Here is a 23,093-nt window from a genome sequence, read left to right as displayed (position 1 = left end):
AATATATATAATTATGAGCAAATCTGAAGACTGAAACAGACAGCAATATGAAAGTAGTGGGGAACTCAAATATCCCACTTTGGATATGGGATAGATCCCATCAATGGACAGACCATCCTGATAGAAAATCAATAAGGAAATCATGGACTTGAACTATACTTTAGCCAAATGGAGCTAACAAACAGATATAGAACATTCCATCCAATAGCAGCATGATAATACACATTCTTCTCAAGCACACATTGAACATTCTCCAGGATTAATCATTTATTAGGTCACAAAACAATTCTTAACAAACTTAAGAAAATCTATCCATATCAAGTATCTTTTCCAACCAATACAGTAAGAAACTAAAAACGAATTATAGGAAGAAAGCTGGAAAATTCACAAATACATGGAAATTAAACAAAATACTTCAGATTAAGCAACTGGTCAAAGAAGAAATCAAAAGGGAAATTTTAAAAATCTTGAAATAAATGAAATAGAAACACAACACACCAACACTTATGGAACACAGCAAAAGCAATTCTAAGAGACAAGTTAACAGTCGCAAGTTTCTTACATTAAGAATAAATAAAGATCTCAAATAAACAATCTAAATTTACACCTTAAGGAATTAAAAAAAGAACACAGTGAACCCAAAGTTAGTAGAAAGAAGGGAATAATTAAGATTAGAGAAGTGAAATAGAGACTAGAAGGACAATGGAGAAAAAAATCAATGAAACTAAGAATTGGTTCTTTAAAAAGATAAAAAAATTGACAAGTGTTTAGTGACACTAAGATAAAAAAAGATGACTAATAAAATTATAAATGAAAGAGGAGACATTACAACTGATACAACAAAAATATAAGAATCACAACAGACTATTATAAACAATTATCACCAAAATATTAGATACCTCAGAAGAAATGGATAAATCCTAGAAACATACAACTTCTCAAGACTGACTCATGAATAGAAAATCTGAACAGAGCAGTAATGAGCAAAAGTTTAAATTAGGAATCAAAAATCTCCTTACAAATAAAAGCTCAAAAGCAGATGGTTTCATTGGGGAATTCTATCAAACATTTAAAGAAGAATTAATATCAATCTTTCTCAAACTCTTCCAGAATTGAAGAGGAAGGAACATGTTTAAACTTGTTTTATGGGGCTAGCATTTCTCATACCCAAGCCAGACAAAACACTGCAAGAAAAGAAAATTATAGGCCAACACTTCTGATGAACATACATGCAAAAATCCTCAACAAAATACCAGCAACCCTAATTCAAGAGCACGTTAAAAGGATTATACACCATGATCAACTGGGATTTATCCCTGAGATGCAAAGATGATTCAACACAGTTCAGTAAGTGTGATATACATCACATTAATAAAAGATAAAAAGCGTATGATCATTTCCAAAGGTGCCAAAATATATCTGACAAAAATAAATATCCTTTCATGATAAAAACTATCAATAAACCAGGTATAAAAGCAATGTACCTCAACATAACAAAGGCCATGTATGATAAGCCCACAGTTAATACCATACTCAGTGGTGAAAAGTTAAAAGTCTTTCCTCTAACATCAGAAACAAGACAGACACTCACTGTCAGCACTTCTAATCAACACAGTACTGGAGTTACTAGCCACAATAGTTCAGAGGGAAGGAAGGTGAGTGAGAGAGGGAGCATCCAAATGGGGGGGAAAAGGTAAAATTATCTTTTGCAGATTACATGATGTTATATATACACAGTAAACCCTAAAGACTCCACCAAAAAGCTGTTAGGATTCATAAATGAATTCAGTAAAGTTACAGGATACCAAACCAACACACAAAAAATCCACTGCATTTCTATTCACTTAACAATAAACTATCTGAAAGAGAAATGGAAGAAAGCAACCCTATTTGCCACTGCATCAAAAAGAATAAAATACTTTGGAGCAGATTTAACCAAGGAGGTGAAAGACCCATGCACTGGAAACTACTGGAATTGACAAAAGAAACTGAAGAACACATAAACAAATGGAAATATACCCTGTGTTCTTGGGTTGGAAACATTAACATTGTGAAAATGTCCACACCACCCAAAGTGATATACACAGATTCAACGCAATCCCTATCAAAATTCCAGTGGCACTAAAAAACTATCCTCAAATTTGTTTGTAGCCACAAAAGACCCTAAAAGCCAAAGCAATCTTGAAAAAGAACAAAGCTGGGTGCTTCACACTTCTTTATCTCAAACTATACTCCAATGCTATAGTAAGCAAAACAGTATAGTAAGCAAAACACTATGGTCAAAGCAATGAAAATGGACCTCCATTGGGGCACCTGGGTGGCTCAGTTGGTCCGACTTTGGCTCAGGTCATGATCTCTCGGTTCGGGACTTTGGGCCCCATGTTAGGCTCTGTGCTGACAGCTCAGAGCCTGGAGCCTGCTTCAGATTCTGTGTCTCCCTCTCTCTCTGCCCCTCCCCTGCTCATGCTCTCTCTCCCTCTCTCAAAAATAAAGATTTAAAAAAATTTAAAAAAAAAAAATGGACCTCTATCTTACACTAGTCACAAAAATTAACTCAAAATAGGTTAAAGACAACTCTAAGACCTGAAACCATAAAAATCTTAGAAGAAAACATAAGGAAAAAGCTCCTTGACATTGGTCTTGGCAACTTTTACCTGGACAAGACACAAAGGGAAAAGGCAACAAAAGCTAAAATAAACAAGTGGGACTATATCTAACTAAAGAGCTTCTGCACAATAAAGGAAACCATCAATAAATTGAAATGGTACAGAACAAGAAAAATATTTGCAAGCCATGTACCTGATAAGGGGTTAATATCCAAAATACATAAAGAACTCACAGAACTCAACAGCAAGAAAGCAAAATAATCTGATTAAAAAGGGGCAGACATTATTCCAAAAAGACAAACAAATGGCCAACAGGTACATGAAAAGATGCTCAATATCACTAATCATCCAGGAAATGCAAATCAAAACTACAATCAGGTATCATTTACACCTGAAGAATGGCTATTATCAAGAGAAGAAATAACAAACATTGGAGAAAAGGAAAGCCTTACACACTGTTGATGGGAATGTAAATTGATGCAGTCACTACGGAAAACAGTATGGTGGTTCCTCAAAAACTTAAAGATAGAACTACTATACGATCCAACAATCCCACCCTGATATACAGCTGAAGGAAATGAAATCAGGGTTTTAAAGAGATGTCCACACCCCCATGTTCACTGCAGCATCATTCACAACAGCCAAGATATGAGAACAACCTAAATGTCCTTCAATGAATGAATGAATGAATGAAGAAACTTTGGCATACAGGGGTGCCTGGGTGGCTCAGTCGGTTGAGCGTCTGACTCTTGCTTTTGGGTCAGGTCATGATCTCACGGTTTGTGGGTTCCAGCCCTGCATCGGGCTCTGTGCAGTTAGTGTGCAGCCTGCTTGGGATTCTCTCTCTCTCTCTCTCTCTCTCTCTCTCTCTCTCTCGCCCTCCCCTGCTTGCACTCTCTCTCTCCCAAAATAAATAAACAAACTTAAAAAAGATTTAAATAAAAAAAAAGAAACTTTGGCATATAAATACATGGAGCATTATTCAGCCATAAAAAAGGAGATTCTGCCATTTGTGACAACATGGATGAAACTGGAGAGCATAATGCCAAGTGAAGTAAGCCAGACAGAGAAAGACAAATACTGGATGGCGTCTCTTACATGTGGAATCTAAACAAAAACAAAAACAAAAACTTCAAAAAGCTGATTTCGTAGAAACAAAGGGTACTGTGGTGGTTTTGGCCAGGGGCTGGAGAGGGGGAGATGGGGGGATGTAGGTCAAAGGGCACAAATGTTCAGTTACAAGAAGAATAAGTTCTGAGGCTCTAATGTGCAGCATGGAGACTCCAGTAAATAATCCCATATGTTCTACCTGAAAGTTGTTGAGAGTAGATCTTTCTTAGGAATTCTCATTGCACACATACAAAAGGTCAACCAAGAGGTGACGGATATTTTAATTAACTTGATCTTGATAATCATTCCACACTTCCAAGTCATCATGTTGTATACTTCAAATACATTTATATTTGTCAATTATTCCTCAAAGTTGGGGGGAAAAAGTAGAATTTATTATAATTCTGACTCGCTAAAACACGGCAAGAACTCTGTGAGGGAAAAGCAAAGATGACAGGCCAAGCGGGTGATGATGAATGGGCACTGGCCATCTGCCTGGCCATATGTGCGGTCTGGTGGGTGGTGGAAAACCACACTACTGGAGGGATGGACTATTAATTGGGGCACAGCCCTACGGCAATCATTATGGGAATTTAAGGGGTACATTAAAGTAGGGCAAGCTGATGCCCATCAGAAGTACCTGGTCCAGGATCAGGTGATTGGAACCAGCAAGGGTACATCCTTGAATGCTTGTTTAAGGTGGCCATCCAAGTTCATAAAGTGAGTGGATACAGGGGAGCTGGAGAGCAATGCAGAGATAGCTTGACCATCAACATATTCCTCTGCACCCTCTGAGACACAAAATGCCAGTAAGAACCACCCAGTCTATCAGACAGAGAGCAGATCCCTAGGGCGGCAGACTCCCCAGGAGGAAGCCCCTCCCTACTGTATACAGTTGGCCAGGTACACTACAGTGGACCACCACCACCACCAGTATTCCTCAAGGCTATAAATGGGACCTGACAGGCAAATGTACTCTGGACTGGGCTTTGCATACCACCTACTAGTGGTAGGTAAAAATTCAAAAGACTAGAACAGAAGATAGTGTATCAATCTGGACCACCAAGGTACATGTCATCAGACCAAGAAACATACTTTATAACCCACAGCCACCAATAATGGGCAAAGAGGTATCACATCAAATGGACATTTCATGTCCATTTCATCCTCAGTATAACCATCTGATAAAGAATTACAATGGGGAGGGGGGCGCCTGGGTGGCTCAGTGGATTAAGTGTCAGACTGTTGATCCTGGCTCAGATCATCATCTCATGATTATGGGACTGAGCCCTACGCTTGGCTTGGCAGTGCAGAGCCTGCTTGGGATTTTCCCTCTCGCCATTCCTCCCCCCTCTCCCCCTCCCCAAAACAAATAAACATTAAAAAAATGGGGGGGGGGGCCTGGGTGGCTCAGTCGGTTAAGCTTCCAACTTTGGCTCAGGTCATGATCTCCTGGTTTGTGGGTTTGAACCCCACGTTGGGCTCTGTGCTGACAGCTCAGAGCCTGGAGCCTGCTTCAGATTCTGTGTCTCCCTCCCTCTTTCTGCCCCTCCCCCACTTGTGCTCTGTCTCTCTCACTCTCAAAAATAAATACACATTAAAAATTTTTTTTGAACAAAAAAAAAAAAGAATTGGAATAGGAAACTGAAACAACTGTTATCTAAAATGGGAGGAGATAAAGACATAAAGGGCTAGAGTACATGCCTTCCCAAGTGTGCCCAGTTGATAGATTTCTCCACTTTTCTGGAGGACATGTGGAACAGGGGGTAGAAAAGGATGGTGTCAGGACTCTGCAATTCTTCCCCACATCACCACAACTTTCTTTTTTTCCTACCTGATGTAGTGATCCTGGGCCCGGGGCTACCACTATGGGTGCTAGGAGCAGGGCTCAAACCTTAGCAAGACATAGTCTATACCTTTAACTGCCATGCCTGAGTTCCAAAGGGCCTGTGGGATGGACTGTGTCTTCACCCCATCTAGGAAAAGCAGGGTTGACCATGAACGCAGCTGTGATGCCTGGCGGTCGAGAGAGTGCACCAGTTCCGTGACTGTATCTCTACCCCATGAGTGGGACTGGACTGAGGGAGACATATGCAGTAGACTACCGGTACTGCAGGCAATCTGAATCAGCACATACTTACCCCAAATGGGAAAGTTCCCATCTCTGGGTTACTTGTCTGTAGAAGTTTCATGTCACTGCTGTAACAAATTACCACAAACTTGGTGGCTTAAAACAACAAAAATTTATTCCCTCACAGTTCTGGAGACCAGAAGTCCAAAATCGAGATTGGCAGAGCTAAGTTCCCTTCAAGGGGAAGAATCCATTCATCCCATGCCGCTCTTCTAACTCTTGGGAGGTGCCAGAAGCTCCGTGCGTTGGAGCCCCACCACTCCCATCTCTTTTCAGTCTTTATGCTACCTTCACTTTCTCCCCTGTGTAAATCAAACCCTCCTCTGCCTTACTTGACAGACAACTGTCACTGGCTACAGGACCCACCCGGATCACTGAGGGCAATCTCCTCATCTTGATAGTCTTCATTTAATTATATCTGCAAACACTCTTTTTCCAAACAAGGTCACATTAACAGGTTCCAGGAATTAAGATGTGGAGATGATTGTTCTGGGGTTCAATACTCAACCCACTACAGTTCAAACGCTGGTCCCCCAAATTCACTTTTGTTTCACATGTAAAACACATTCACCCATCCCAACATCTCCAAAAGTCTTGACTCACACTATCAATTTTAAGGCTAAAATCTCACATAAACCTCATCAGCTCAAAAGTCTGAAACCTCATCATCTAAATCGTGAAGTCAGATATGGGAGAGATGGCTGGTATGATCCATCCTGGGGCAAAATTCATCTGTATCTATGGACCTCTTAAACCAGAAAGCAAGGTATCTTTATCCAAAATACAATGGTGTGACAGGCATAGGGCAGACATTGTCATTCTGAAAGGGAGAAACTGGAAAGAATAAAGGGATCAGCCATCTCAAACAAGCTCAGCCAAGGAAATTCCTTTAGACCCCAAGGTGTGAGAAATCCTCTGTATTTGCATTTATTTTTCCTTTTTTCATGTTTATTTATTTGTAAGAGGGACAGAGAGGCAGAGATTGTAATTGGGAGGGGCAGGAAGAGACAGAGACAGAGAATCCCAAGAAGGCTCCACACTGTCAGCATAGAGCCTGACTTGGGGCTCTATCCCACAACCTATGAGATCACGACCTGAGCTGAAATCAAGACTGATGCTTAACCACTTAACCAACCAAGCCACCCTGGTGCCCCTGTATTTGCATTTCTCTCCTCAAGGCCCATTTCTGCCCTACAGCCTCTGTCTATATGCCTGTGGCTCTGGCCTCAGAGTCTTACTTCTTTTTCCTTTAAAAGTAACATCCATTTGCAGCTCACATCCATCAACTACAGCATTTCTTTTACACTGCCTGGGCTTCTAACACTGTCAGTGTATTCTGTAACTATAGTTAAGTCTTGTGTGCTTTGTCTATTGATTAATTCTGAAAACCGAACACCAATGTAGTGCCTGCAGTATTATAAAAGTAAGTAAATATCATTTATAGCAGAATCAAATAGTATCGTTAATCAGTAAAAGAGGACATCCTTTTCATCAATAATCCTGAGTTCCTCTAGGGACAATGCTTCATGTGTCTGGGCCAAACTGCTTCTTATACTACATCCATTACTCATTGATCATTCCATATTTCACTCTGCTTCACATTTGGACTAGGTCTTTCTTGAACAAATATTTGTTTTATCTTGAGGTTCCTAAATTCTTTTTCCTCCTCCTCCTCCTTTATTCTACCATTAGAAACAACCTTAGTCAAATAACCTGCTAGGAACTGATTGGCTATTTATACATATGTCATCTTGAGATTCATTATCATGAACACTAAGTGTTATTTAGCTCTATTGCTTCATGGACTCCATCTCTGACTCTTGATTGAACTTCCTTCTAAATTTTGCTAAAATAAGTATGATACAATTTTATGGGCATTCCTTTATTGGGAGATAATCTGTTTCTTGCTTTCTGAAAGCTTTCAAGATGATGTTTTTAGCCTTAAGGTTCAAAACTTTCCCAAAGATGTAAGAGAGTGTCTAGGGTCCATTTTCTCTTCTTTTTAAGGTTTTATTTTTAAATAATCTCTGCATTCAATGTGGGACTCAAACTCACAGCCCCAAAATCAAAAGTCACAGGCTCCACTGACTGAGCCAGCCAGGGGGCCCCATTTTCTTTTCTCTGGCTCAGTACTCAGTAGACACTTTCAATCTGAAGACTTCAGCTGTAATTAATTTTATCTTCTTTGATTAGTTCTTTCAATCTCTTCCCATTTCAAAAAATTTTTAATGTTTATTTATTTATCTTGAGAGAAGAGAGCAGGGGAGGGAGGGAGGAACAGACAGAGAGGGAGAGAGAGAGAGAGAGAGAGAGAGAGAGAGAGAGAGAGAGAGAATGAATTCCAAGCAGGTTCCACACCCAGCATGAAGCCCGATGGGGGGCTTGATCCCACGACCCTGGGATCATGACATGAGCCAAAATCAAGAATCGGACGCTTAACTGACTGAACCACCCAGGCATCCCCACTTAAATTCTTATACATATTGAGTTTTCTTTTTAATTTTTAAAAAATGTTTATTTATTTTTGAGAGAGAGAGAGAGAGAGAGAGAGAGACAGAGAAAGAGAATCCGAAGCAAGCTCCAGGCTCTGAGCTGTCAGCAAAGAACCCAATGTGGGGCTTGAACCCACAAACCATGAGGTCATGACCTGAGCCAAAGTCAGTTGCCTAACCAGCTGAGCCACCCAGGCACCTCTTCTACATATTGAATTTTCTTTTTCTTTTTTAAAAAACGTTTATTTATTTTTGAGAGACAGAGAGAGACAGAGTGCGAGCAGGGTAGGGGCAGAGAGAGAGGGAGACACAGAATCCGAAGCAGGCTCCAGGCTCGGAGCTGTCAGCACAGAGCCTGACAGCGGGGCCCGAACTCACAAACCGCGAGATCGTGACCTGAGCCGAAGTCGGACGCTCAACTGACTGAGCCACCCAGGCGCCTCTTCTACATACTGAGTTTTCTTGATTGAGCTTTCATGTCCTAACTATTCTTCCAATATTTTCCACTGCTGTATTTTTGGCACTTCATTCTCAGATATTCCCCCAAGATCTGTTTACAATCCTTGTATTAAATGTTTTATTTTAGCAATCAAGCATTAAATTTACAATTACTTTTTCTTGTGCTCTATTTCTTTTTCAGCCTATTTTTGTTTTGTAGGACGACATCTTTTCCTACTTCTCTACAAATACTAATTAGAGATTGTGAATATATCTTCAGTTCTCTGTTTTGTCTCTGTTCTCACTAGGATCAACTATTCTTTTGTTCTTCTTCGTTCTCTTTTATGCTGTCTTTAGATTTTCCTCATCTGTTTGGTGATCCTCAGCACTCTGTTCATATCCTTGAATGACTAACGAGGTAGATTAATAGAACATGGGTTCTCTAGCTGAATGGGAACGCTAAAAATAGATTCTACTATGTGGATTAGGAAACATGCCGGCACACTTTAAGAGTCTGAGAGAACGGAAAAGCAATTTGACTACTCCATTCTGACCCCAGAAATATCCAAGAAAAGAGGGTGCCAGCTGCCACCACTGGGAACCTCGCCTACCTAGGTCAGACTACTCAAAAACATTGGAAGGAAGGCGGTTCGATTTTTATCCCGACATAAACACTATACCCAACCACTCTGTATGGCTGAGGCTATGGGCGGGATTAGATGGACTCAGCTGATCCGATCAGAGTGAGGTAAAAACGCCGTTCAGGCATACCTTGTTTTTTCTGCTTCACTCTACTGTCCTTTGCAGATAGTGCTGTTTTTCTTCCAAATTGAGGGTTTGCGGCAACCCTGCATCAAGCAGCATTTACATCAGCATTTACTGCTCACGTTGTGTCTCTGTGTCACATTTTGGTAATTCTTGCAATATTTCAATCTTCTTCATTACTATTAGATTTTATTTTACGGTGAACTCTGATCAGTGATCTTTGATGTTATTATTGTAATTATTTTGAAGTGCTATCAACCACACCCATATGAGGAAGTGAACATAATCGATAAATGTGTGTGTTCTGAATACTCTCCTGACCAAGCTCCTCTCTGGTCTCCCTCCCTCTCCTTGGGCATCCCTATGTCTTGAGACACAAAATACTGACATTAATATTTAAACCAATTAATAACCCTATAATGGCCTCTAAGTGTTCAAGAGAAGATGTGCACATCTCCACTTTAAATCAAAAGCTAGAGATGGTGAAGGTGACTGAGGAAGGCATGCTGAAAGCTGAGAGGCTGAAAGCCAGGCCTCTTGCACCAACCAGTGAGCCACGCTGTGGATGCAAAGGGAAAATTCTTGAAGGAAATTACAACTGCTACTCCAGTGAACACATCAATGATAAGAAAGCGAAACAGCCTTACTGCTGATGTGGAGAAAGTGTCAGTGGTCTGGACAGAAGATCAAACAGCCACCACATTCCTTTAAGCCACAGCCTAACCCAGAGCAGGGCCCTGGCTCCCTTCAAGTCTGTGAAGGCTCAGAGAGGGGAGGAAGCCGCAGAAGAAAAGTCTGAAGCCTAGACAATAGCTACATCGTACAACTAACTCTGAAAACGCCCTGCAGACTGGTAAAAAGATCTTCCACAGTTAATTGTAGAGAGAAAGTCATGGCAAAAAGGGTAGGAGGGGTAGAGACACAGCTGGGAACCAAACTCCTTGCAAGATTCCCCACAAACGGGAGAGGCACCACAAGCACAGAGAAACAAGTGGATCGGACAGTAGGTGCCTGCCCTGGGAGGATGAATCCCAAGAACATCAGGCTTTGAAAACCAACGGGGCTTAACTTCAGCAGGTTTTAAAGTGAGTGGAGCTTAACTCTAGGTACTTGAAAAATCAGCAGGCTCACACACCCTTAAAGAGCCAGCATAGTAAGTAACTCAGGAGACGCAGCACAGAAACAGCACTTTGAAATGTGCCCGGGGTGAAATGTGCCCGGGGGGTGCGAAGATTTATTTACTAATCTCGGGGAAGGGATCTTCAGGAGGCTTCTCCAAGAAGGAACATGTTGTGGGCACCGTTTCTCCCCCCCTCCCCTAGCCTGACAGCTGGACTCTGTGGGAACCAGCATTACAACTCCCCACCTAGCCTGCTAACAGCAGTGCTCTGCCCTGGTGTTCCCCTGCAGACCTGCCCCAACCAACCCTCCAAAGTGACCCCTGACACGAAGGGAGGGGGAGATGACGCACACACTAGCGCACCCAGAGTTTAATCAGCAGGGCCTTTCAGCTGGCTGCTCCTCGACGTGCCCACAACTGTGGCTGAGAGACTTAGTGCAGACAGCTGACCCCACCATGAGCTCCCACTAGCTCTGCAGGGGACCTCGACAGCACAGGGACCGAATCCTGCCCAGTGCTCCCACTGCAGGCAAAGCAAGTCACCGCAGCTAACTGGACTGAAGGGATACACTGCTTAGCCACAACAGTAGGGCACATGCAGCCCACCCAGGAGACACCCTGGAGCACCTTGTTCTAGTGACCAGGGGCATTGCACTCCGCACCACAGGACCTCTTTTATATAAAGCCACTACTTTCAAAACTTGGAGACAGGGCTGACACCCCAATACACTGAAACAAACACAGAAAGTTGGATAAAATGAGGAGACAGAGGAGTATGTTCCAAATGAAAGAACAAGACAAAAATCACAATGAGATAAATAAAATGGATATAAGCAGTATGTCTGATTAAGAATTCAAAGTAGCAGTCATAAAGATATTTACTAGACTTGAAGAAAGACCGGAAGACCTCAGTAAGACTCTCAACAAAGAGACAGAAAACATAAAAAGAACCAGAGATTAAAAACTGAATAACTGAAATAAAAAAATACACTACAGCCAACCAACAGTAGATTAGAAAATGCAGAAGAACACATCAGCAATCTGGAAGATGGTAATGGAAAGCAACCAGCTGAGCAGTAAAGAGAAATAATACTGAAAAATGACAAAAGGTTAAAGGAACTCAGCAACTCCATCAAGCATAGTAATATTCGCATTATAAGGATCCAAGAAGGAGAAGAAGGAGAAAAGGGGGCAGAAAACTTATTTAAAGATATAATAGCTGAAAACTTCCCTAATTTGGGGAAGGAAACAGACACACAGATCTGGAAAGCACAGAGAACCTCAAACAAAATCAACTCAAAGAGGTCCACACCAGGACATAAAGTAATTAAAGTGGCAAAAGTAATGACAAAGAGAGAATTTTAAACTTTATTTATTTATTTTGAGAGGGAAAGAGTGGGGGAGAGGCAGAGAGAGAGGGAGAGACAGAATCCCAAGCAGGCTCTGCACTGTCAGAGCAGAGCCCGATGCAGGGCTTGAACCCATGAACCGTGAGATCATGACCTGAGCCGAAATCAAGAGTCGGACACTCAACTGACTGAGCCACCCAGGCATCCCAAAGACAGAATTTTAAAAGCAGCAAGAGAAAATAAAATGGTTACATATGGGGAAAACTCCATAGGGCTAAGCCAAAGAAAGAATTTTGAAAGCAGCAAGAGAAAATAAAAGTTACATACAACGGGAACTCTGTAGGGCTATCAGTTGTTTTTTCAGCAAAAACTTGGCAGGCCAGAAAAGAGTAGCATGATATATTCAAAGTGTTCAAAGGTAAAATCCTGCAACCAAGAATACTCTACCCAGCAAGATTACCATTCAAAATAGAGTGACAAATAAAAGAGTTTCCCAGACAAAAGTTAAAGGAGTTCATTTACCACTAAGCATGTATTACAAGGAATATTAAAGGGAATCCTTTGAGTGGAAAGAAAAGGCCATCATCATGAGTAAGAAAATAATGAAAGGAAAAAAATTTCAGTTAAAAACAAACATATAATAAAATAATAGATTAATCACTTATAAAGCCAGTATGGAGGTTAAAATGCAAAAGAAGTAAAATCAATTATATCCAAAAAATCAGTCAAGGACTACACAAAATAAAAAGACGTAAAATACAACATCATATACACAAAAAATGGAAGAGGGAGTAAATATTTAGTGCTTTTATGTGTTTGAACTTACGTAATTATCAACTTAATATAGACTGCTATACACGTGTTATACATGAGCCTAATAGTAACCACAAATCAAAAACCTACAACAGATACACAAAACATAAAGAGCAAGGAATCCAAGCATACCACTACATAACTACATAACACTACATAACTATAAAACCAGAAAACAAATTTAAAAATGGCAGTAAGTACATACCAATCAATGATTACTTTAAACAGAAATGGATTAAATGCTCCAAGCAAAAGACATAGGGTAACTGAATGGGTAAGAGCAACACTCATCTATATGCTGCCTACAAGAAACACACTTCAGACCTAACAACACATACAAACTGAAAAACATACACCATTCAAATGGAAGTGAAAAAAAAAAAAAAAAAAAGCCAGGTTAGAAATACTTACATCAGACAAAGTAGACTTTATAGCAAAGACTATGGCAAGAGACAAAAAAGGGCACTGCATAGTGATAAAGGGATCAATCCAACAAGAGGACAGCACAATTGTAAGTTGCACAAATTATAATTACAAATTACATAAAGCAATTATTAAGAAATACAGAGGAAGAGACTGACAATGATACAATAGGAGGGGACTTTAACACCCCACTTACATCAATGGAAAGGTCATGCAGAAAGAAAATCAACCAGGAAACAGTGGCTTTCAATGGCACATTAGACCAGATGGAGCTAACAGACATATATAGAACATTTCAGCCAAAAGAAGCAGAATATACATTCTATTCAAGTGCGCCTGGAACATTCTCCAGGACAGATCACATGCTGGGCCACAAAACAAGTCTGAATAATCTTAGGAAGACTGAAATCTTATCATGCATCTTTTCTGACCACAGTGATATAAAAGTAGAAATCAACCACAGCAAAAAGTCTGGAGACAACACAAATAGGCAGAGGTCAGACAACATTCTACTAAACAATGAATGGGCAAACCAAAAAATCAAAGAGAAAATGAAAAATCTCAAATTAACAACCTAACTTTACACCTAAAAACAGGTAGAAAAAAAGAGCAAACCCCAAAGCTAGTAAAATGAAATAATAATTACTAGAGCATAAATAAATTAAATAGAGACTATTTCAAACAAGCAAACAAACAAAAATGAAAAAGGACCAATTAAGCCAGGAGCTGGTTCTCTGAAACAATCAACAAAATTGATAAACCTTTAGCCAGACACATCCGCAAAAAAAAAAAAAAAAGACTCAAATAAATAAAATCAGAAACAAAGGAGGAGAAATAACAACCAACACCACAGAAATACAATGGATTATAAAATTATTTTATAAAAAATTATATGCCAACAGGGGCACCTGGGTGGCTCAGTTGGTTGAGCATCCAACTCCTGATTTCAGCTCAGGTCACGATCCCAGGTTTGTGGGATCCATGCTGAGTGCGGAGCCTGCTTGGGATTCTCTCTCTTTTACCCCTCTCCCCTGCTCACGTTCTCGCTCACTCTTTCTCAAAAAAAAAAAAAAAAACAAAAAAAAAAAAAAAAAAAAACAACTTAAAAAAATGATATGCCAACAAATTGGACAAACTAGAACAAATGGATAAATTCCCAGAAACATAATCTTCCAACTGAATCAGGAAAAAATAGAGGATCTGAACTGATCAATTACTGTCATGACATTGAATCAGTAATCAAAATCACAGATGAATTCTACCAAACATTTAAAGAAGAATTAATACCTATATTCTAAGCTATTCCAAAAAATAGAAGAGGAAGGAAAACTTCCAAATCCACTCTATGAGGTCAGCATTACCCTGATATCTACCTGATGTCTATTACCCTGACACTACCAAAAAAAAAAAAAAAAAAAAAAAAACAAAAACAAAAAAAATTACAGACCAATATCTCTGATGAAAAGAGATGCGAAAATCCTCAACAAAATATCAGCAAACCAAATTCAACAGTACATTAAAAAAAAAAAAAAATTCACCACAGTCAAGTGGGATTTATTCCAGGGATATTGATTCAATATTTGCAAATCAGGGGCGCCTGGGTAGCTCAGTCGGTTAAGCGGCTGACTTTGGCTCAGGTCATGATCTCATGGTTTTTGAGTTCAAGCCCGGCATGGGGCTCTGTGCTGCCAGCTCAGAGCCTGGAGCCTGCATCCAATTCTGTGTCTCCCTCTCTCTCTCTCTCTGCCCCTCCCCCATCTGCACTCTGTCTCTTTCTTGCTCACTCTTAAAAATAAACATTAAAAAAATTTTAAAAGATTCACAAATCAATCAATGTGATATCTCACATTAATAAGAAAAAGGATCAAACTTTATGATCATATCAATAGATACAGAAAAAAGATTTATCAAAATACAACTTCCATTCATGATAGAAACTCTCAACAATAAGTAGGTTTAGAGGGAACATACCTCAACATAATAAAGGCCATATATGAAAAACCACAGCTAACATCATAATGGTGAAAAACTGATAGCCTTTCTTCTGAGATCAGGAATAAGACTAGTATGTCTTACTCTCACCATGTTTAACCAACACAGTACTGGAAGTCCAGCAATAGCAATAAAACAAGAAAAAGAAATAAAAGGCATCCAATCAAGAAGAAAGAAGTAAAACTGTCACTATTTGCAGTGACACAGTACTATATACAGAAAACCTTAAAAACTCCACCAAAAAAACCAATAGAACTGATAGATGAATTCAGTGAAGTTGCAGGATGCAAAATTAACATACAGAAATCTCTTGGATTTGTCTACACTAATAATAAAGTAGTAGAAAGAGAAATTAAGAAAACAATCCCATTAACAATTGCACCAAAAAGAATAAAGATGTAGTTTATGACATCAATAACTTAAAAGCCTTGAGTAGAGTGGCAGAGGAGCACAGAAGCAGTTTTCGTATGTTACTGAAGTTAAGGTGGTATAAATTCAAATTAGAGTGTTATAATTTTAGGATGTTAAATGTAATCCCCATGGTAACCACACAGAAAATAGCTATAGAATATATAGAGAAGGAAATGAGAAGGGAATTAAAATGTTTCACGAAAATAAAATCAATTAAACATAAAAGAAGTCAGTAATGCAGATAATGTGGGACAAGGAGAGTATAAAGCATAAAGAAAATAGTGACAGAACTCCCTCCTTATAAGTATTTATTTTAATGTAAACGGATTAAACTCTCCAATCAGAAGATAAGAGATGGCAGAATGGATTTAACAACAACAAAATGATCGCTATCTACAGGAGGCTTACTTTAGAGCCAAAGACACAAATATAATGAAACTGAGAGGATGGAATATTTCATACAAAAATAATCAAAAGAGAGCAGAGGTGGTTTTACCATTATCAGACAAAAAAAAATTTTTTTTAAAGGTTAAAAAAGACAAAAAAAAAGGTATTCATAAAAGGCTCAATCCATCAAGAAATAACAATTATAAGCATTTATGTACCTAATAATAAGCCCTCAAAATGTATGAAGCAAAAATAGAATTGAAATGAGTAACAGTTCTACAGTAATAGTTGGAGACATCAATACCCTACTCACAATAATGAGAGAGAACAACCAGATGAAAGGTAAGTAAAAAACAGAGGACTTAACATAATAAACCAGCTGGACCTAACAGACACACAGAGAACATTTTACCCAACAACAGATTACACATTCTTTTCAAGTGCACATGGAAAATTCTCCAGGATACACCATATGTTAGGCCACAAATTAAGTCTCAATAGATTTAAAAGATAGATGTCATACCCAGTATCTTCTCTAACAGCAGTGGGATGAAGTTTGAAATGAAAAACAGAAGAAAATTAGAAAATTTACACATCTGTAGAAATTAAACAGTAGAATCTTAATCCATGGATCAAAGGAGAAATCACAAGGGAAATTAAATGAGAAAATACTGAGAAATGAATGAAAAGAAAAATGTAACACACCAAAATTTATGGGATGCATCACAAGTAGTGCTAAGTGGGAAATTGTAGATTTAGACGCTTACATTTATAAAGAAGACAGGTATCAAATCTTCAATCTAACTTTACAGTTTAAGAAAAGAACTAAAGCTAAAGCTAGCAGAAGGAAGGAAATAGTAAAGATTAGAAATAAATAACAGAGAATAGAAAAACAGAGAAAAAGCAATGAAAGTAAAAGTTGGTTCTTTGAAAAGATTACAAAAATTGATACAAAGGCACAAAGAATAAAGGCATAAAGAATTAGGGGAAAAAAGAAAATACCACTAGTATGCCACAGTAATAAGTACTGTAGACAAGATCCACTGATGGAAGTTAAAATGAGCGGGCAAAAGTTTAAGAAGAAAAAGGACACTTGTATAGTCTCAGAGTATCTCCCCTAAGATAGTTATTAACTACAACGGGAGAAATGGTAATTCTACAGTGGAGAATGCTGGTAGCCAATACTTTAATCAGGTGGTCAGTGTTAATGTCAACAGTAATAAGGCACATGGACATCACTCCTCTCTATGAGGCTCTGTGATTGGCACATCAGGATTCAAACCCCAGGTCTTGTCAGACTCTAAAACATTATACTGCTTAATCATTTTTCTATAAGCAGACATATTCTCTTTCAAGAAATGGATAAATGGATTTGTTGGCAAACGTTATCAAGGGTAGTATACCAATCTGGATATTCTCTCACTTGTGAAATATACCCAGTTCTGTGGAGTTAGTGAGAAAAGTACAATTAATTAGTAAGGGAAGACAGGCTCTAGGTGAGGCTAATGCATAAAAGAAAAAAACAGAATGGAAATGATATTTTTACTGATGCCTGACACACGGCAGATGGTAAGAGTAATAATAATCATAGCAAATCCTCATAACAATAATAGATTTTCATTTAATACTATTTTAATCTTAATTTTATTTACAGCAAATGCTATTACATGTATTCATTCATTTAATCCTGACAACAACTCTATGAGACAGGCACTATCATTTCCCCCATTTTGCAGATGAGGAAACAAAGGCATAAAAAGTTGAGCAATTTGTTTGGGATCATTTAGTAAGTGGCAGAGCCTACTACACTACACTACCTCTGGGAAGATAGCAGTTTAAAGAGTCAGGCACTATACTAAATATCCAAATCCTCAATATTCCTGTCCAGAAATACTTTTTTGTCTTTTAACAAGTAGAATTTTACAAATGAAAAATCCAACGCTTTGTTGGGCTATTCAACATGTACTCAGCACACGTGGCCTCCACCTGGTGACCTCAGTAGTTTCTCTTCCACTGATTCACTGTGATTAAGTGAATACACTACCCTAAAACATTATGAATGTCCCTAAGGGAGCAGTACTCCCCTCAAACTGCTTGTTAAAGGCCATTAGGTGGTAAGATACAAAGCTGGGAAGTGAATCCAGGCCTGCATGACTCCAAGGTCAGTGTTCTTTCCAATACCAGACACAGACTTGTGTACCAGTTGAAATTAAAACAAATGTACAAACACAGGGGAGATGAGGAAACTATACAGCTGACCCCTGCACAACATGGGTTTGAACTGTGCAGGTCCACTTATACGCAGATTGTTTTCAACAAATACAGTACAGTCCTGTGAATGTATTTTCTGTTCCTTAATGATTTTCTTAATAACATTTTCTTTTCTCTAGCTTACTTCATTGTAAGAATACAGTATATAAGTCATATGACATACAAAATATGTTAATGAACTGTTCATGATACCATGAAGGCTTTCAGTCAACCATATACTGTTAGTAGTTAACTTTAGTCAAAAGTTAGATGTGGATTTCTGACTGAGCAGGGAGTCATTCTTAACCTCCATCTTGTTCAATGGTCAATGGTGGTTGCAAATAATGGAAAGTTAAAGTAGTCTATAAAGTATGATAATAATATATATTTAAAAAATTTTTTTATGTTTATTTGTTTTTGAGAGAACCACAGCATGAGCAGGGGAGGGGCAGAGAGAGAGGGAGACACAGAACTCAAAGTGGGCTCCAGGCTCTGTGATGTCAGAACAAAGCCCAACACGGGGCTCAACCTCACAAACCGTGAGATCATGACCTGAGCTAAAGTTGGACGCTTAACCAACTGAGCCACCCAGGAGCCCCTCAATTCAGAACTCTTGAGTGAGGACTAGCATCATTAACATGCTAGTTATCTGTATGGATCTAAGTTACGGAGATGGGGGTTAAGGCCTCCTGAAAGAATTTCAAAGACTACTAGTTCTTTTAGTTTTATGATTCCTATATTTTCAAATCTATTAAAGATGCTCTTCCATTCACCATTATATAAGCTGTATAATATACAGGTACAAGTCATCTGTGTTATCCTAATCACTTTTTTATTTAATAATAGAAAATTCAGAATGTTGGGGAAAAACATTAAAAAGCAACACTAAGTATAATCAGTGATATAGGTCACAAATAGACAGTAAAAACATTTCCCCAAACACACATAAATAAATATTTCTATCTCAAGGAAATAAAATACCTTCAGTATACAACTTCCAGATAATATTATAAACTTTTGAAAATGTTAATGTTATAAATAAATATTGATATACAGATACTACCGCAGCAGTAACCAACAATCTACATTTTGGTTACTTAATGGAATTTCTACACTTTAGTCATGTGTATGCATGAACACACATATGTGCATACCATAAGCAAATATTTAGTAATCAACTCTATTAATCAATTACCTTTGCAATAATAACTTCTTTCTTCAGAATCTTCATAGCATAGTATTTTCCACTTGCCTTCTCTCGAACCAAAATAACTTTTCCAAAAGTGCCTTTACCTAGCAGTTTCAAATAGTCAAAATCATTCATTGTCTGAAAAATATAAATTAAAAAAATGTAATATGAAATATTTGATGCAATTCATTTATAAACATATAGGTATATGTTTGTGGTATCTACCCAAAAGTAAATTTTACAAATTTTTAAGCACACTTAAGAAGAATCAGACTGGCAATAGCTACCTCACCAACAATCATGGATGCTAGAAATAATTTAAGCAATTCTCAGATACTAAAGGCAGTAACTGTGAACCTCAAATTCCTCAGCTAGTCAAACTATCAGTCAAGTGTACGAGGAAAGGAAAAATAGAACCATTTTCATTCACTTTCAAGGACTCAAGTTTCTTTTTTTTCTCTTTTTATTGAAGTATAATTAACATAGAGTATTATATTAGTTTCAGTGCACAACACAATGATTCAACAGTTCTATGCACTTCTGAGTGTTCATCAAGGTAAGTGTACTCTTAATCCCCTTCATCTATTTCACCCGTCTTTTCCACCTGCCTTCTCTCTGGCAACCACCAATTTGTTCTCTGTATTTAAGAGTCTGGTTTTTTTTTTTTCCTCCTTTGTTTGTTCATTTGCTTTATTTCTTAAATTCTACGTATAAATGAATTCATATGGTATTTGTCTTTCTCTGACACTTCATTTAGCACACTACTCTCTAGATCCATCCATGTTGTCGCAAATGGCAAGTTTTCATTATTTTTTATGGCTGAGTAGTATTCCATGGTGTACATATACCACATCTTCTTATCCATCTGTCTATCAGTGGACACTTGGCCTCTTTCTATATCTTGGCTATTGTAAAAAATGCTGCAATGAACATAGGGGTGCATCTATCTTTTCAAATAGTGTTTTTGTTTTCTTTGGATAAATACCCAGTAGTGGAATTACTGGATCCTATAATAATTCTATTTTTAATTTTTTGAGAAACTTCCACACTGTTTTCTAAGGACTCAGGTTTTTAAGGACTTGGTAGTGTCACTTTCCCCAAACAACATGATCATCGAAAATGCGCCCCACAAACATTTCCAGATACATGTAAGGAAGCAGTCCTTTTCAGGGAAGCTATCTGAGAATGTACTCAAGCGAAGTAAGGATAGAATCCTAGAAAGTGAAAGATGTGTGTATAAGAAATGTTGAAAATAACCTGGATCACAAGGAGAAGAAACCTAAGAAAGTGGCAGTACAAATCTGAGAAAGCAATTGGTGCAATCAGAGCAGAAAGGCAGGGAAGTCTAAGAATGCCTTTAATTAATCTGCCTGTATTCAGTTTCATTTCTCATTCCTAAGGCAGGTGATTCCCAGGATTTTGCCAAGCTGACCTGCTACTTGCTCTTTACAGCCCTCTATATGCACACTTTTCCTGCTCTATGAGCATTCTTCCACAAACTTCCTTAATTTCGATATTGCTTGTGCACCGATGCCTCCCCCCACCCCCCAGCTTTTTGTCTGTATGGACTTATCTCTTTTTAAAATGCCTTTATTACCATTTTAATGGGCTTTTAAATGGAAGGGGAGATAACTGGATATGCTCAGTTTATCATCTTAAATTTAAATTCAGTTCAGAGGGTTTTATGAATAACAAGTTCAGAATCTGGATTTTATCCTACAGATGATCAGAAGTTATTGAAGATTTTTATATTTTTTCCTGGTTACCACCCATCTGAAGTAAATGTCAAGAATGTCCCAAATCAGTGATCTCAGCTTCTACATTAAGAAACTGAACAAGAGCAAATTAAACTCAAGAGAAATAGAAGGAAATAATGAAGATTAGAGCAGAAATCAATTAAATTTTAAAAAGAAAAAAAAGGAGAGGATCTCAGTGAAACCAAAAGCTGGTTCTTTGAGAAGATCAATAAAAATGACAAACCTCTAGCCAGATTGGCCTGGAAAATAAGAACAAGAGACACAAATTAACCAATGTCAGGAATGAGAGAGAGCTGACATCACTACAGATTCTACGGATACTAAAAGGATCACATGGGAATATCATAAACAGCTATAAGCTGCCAACACTATAAAATTGGCAATATACATGAAATGAAAAAATTCCCTGAAAGCCTCAAACTTTCGAAGCCCACTCAAGAAACAGATACCTTGATAGCCCTATGTTTACTAAGGAAATTGAATTTGTGGTCAAAAACCTCTCCACAAAGAAAACTCTAGGGCTAGATGGTTTCACTGCTGAATTTTATAAACATTTAAGGAAGAAATGATACCAATTCTATGTATACGCCTAAAGAAGAAAGTTGAGGAAAAGGGAATACTTCCCAATTAATTCCATAAGGCCATCATTACCCTGATTATCAAAACCAGACAAAAACATTACAAGAAAGCTACAGACCAATATTCCTCATGTACATGACATGTAAAAATTCTAAGTTTTAGAAACAAATGCCTATATTCCCTTTCAAGTTTATTTGCTGTCTATAATTTTGAAAATTTTTCCAAATATCAAATTATAATGTCTTAATAATTTAAAAAAAAAAAAAGGCAGGGGGGCACCTGGGTGGCTCAGTCAATTGAGAATCTGACTTCGGCTCAGGTCATGATCTCACAGTTTGTGAGTTTGAGCCCCGTTTCAGGCTCTCTGCTGACAGCTCAGAGCCTGGAGCCTGCTTCAGATTCTGTGTCTCCCTCTCTCTGCCCCTTCCCTGCTCATGCTCTGTCTCTCTCTGTCTCTCAAAAATGAATAAACGTTTAAAAAAAAAAAACACTAGTTCAAAAGAAAAGTAGCAAAATGTATCAGGGAAAATAGCAAAGTACATTTATCAATTTAACGAAAAATCAAACATGTGGCACTAAATATACAGAATATAGTTAACAAAGTTCGTGTCATTTGAATAACAGGTAGTATTAAGAAACTGTGTTTTCATTAAGATTTTTCCAAATCAAGGAGTACTATATGACCACAAAGCTATCTGTGCTAGGTGGTCTCCAACGATGCCACCACTAAGTCCCCTGACTCCCTATACGCACATTCTTCTCATGAAGAGATAGACTCAACTTTCCCTCTCCCTGGGCCAGTCTTGTGTCCTGCTTTGAACACAGAATATGACCAAAGTGATAACATGCCAGTTCAGGTCCAGCCTTTAAATCTGGCAGCTTGTGTTTTCACCTCCTGGAAAAGTCGTAACTGAAAGCCAGCTTTCATGCCATAAGGAAGTCTAGACTATCTTCTGGGGAAAGGGGCCACGTAGAAAGAACCTGGATGATGAGACACCATATGCTAAGAGATCACATGGAGAAGAACCAAGTATCCAGAAATGTGAGAAAGTCTTTCTTGGATTTTCCAGCCTGGCCAATGTGCTAACACTGAATGCAACTGTTTGGGAGATCCATGGGAGACCCGTAGAACTGCCCACACAAACTGCAAAATCATGAGATATATACTGAAATACACTGTTATTGTTTTAATGTTAAACTTGGGTAGTTTAATTCCATGGCAATAACGAGTTGAGAGCTGTTATTCTCATAACTAGGCTATGATGTTATTTTTTGCTCAAA

At 38.3% G+C, this 23,093-nt stretch overlaps 1 protein-coding gene across 8 annotated transcripts in view; it reads right to left on the bottom strand.

The window, feature by feature from the left end:
- AKT3 (AKT serine/threonine kinase 3) overlaps positions 1-23,093 on the bottom strand; it is a 304,322-nt gene that overhangs the window by 100,888 nt on the left and 180,341 nt on the right. For all 8 annotated transcript variants that reach the window (XM_049633841.1, XM_049633846.1, XM_049633844.1 and 5 more), the window contains one exon: positions 19,483-19,614. In XM_049633841.1, coding sequence (XP_049489798.1) covers positions 19,483-19,614 — 132 coding nt within the window. The remainder of the gene's footprint in view (positions 1-19,482; positions 19,615-23,093) is intronic.

The sequence above is a fragment of the Panthera uncia genome, chromosome F1 (assembly GCF_023721935.1).
Source record: "Panthera uncia isolate 11264 chromosome F1, Puncia_PCG_1.0, whole genome shotgun sequence".
In the NCBI taxonomy this organism is placed as follows: domain Eukaryota; kingdom Metazoa; phylum Chordata; class Mammalia; order Carnivora; family Felidae; genus Panthera; species Panthera uncia.
The sequence above is the reverse complement of the archived record's forward strand: the minus strand, read 5'-3'. Positions and strand labels throughout refer to the sequence as shown.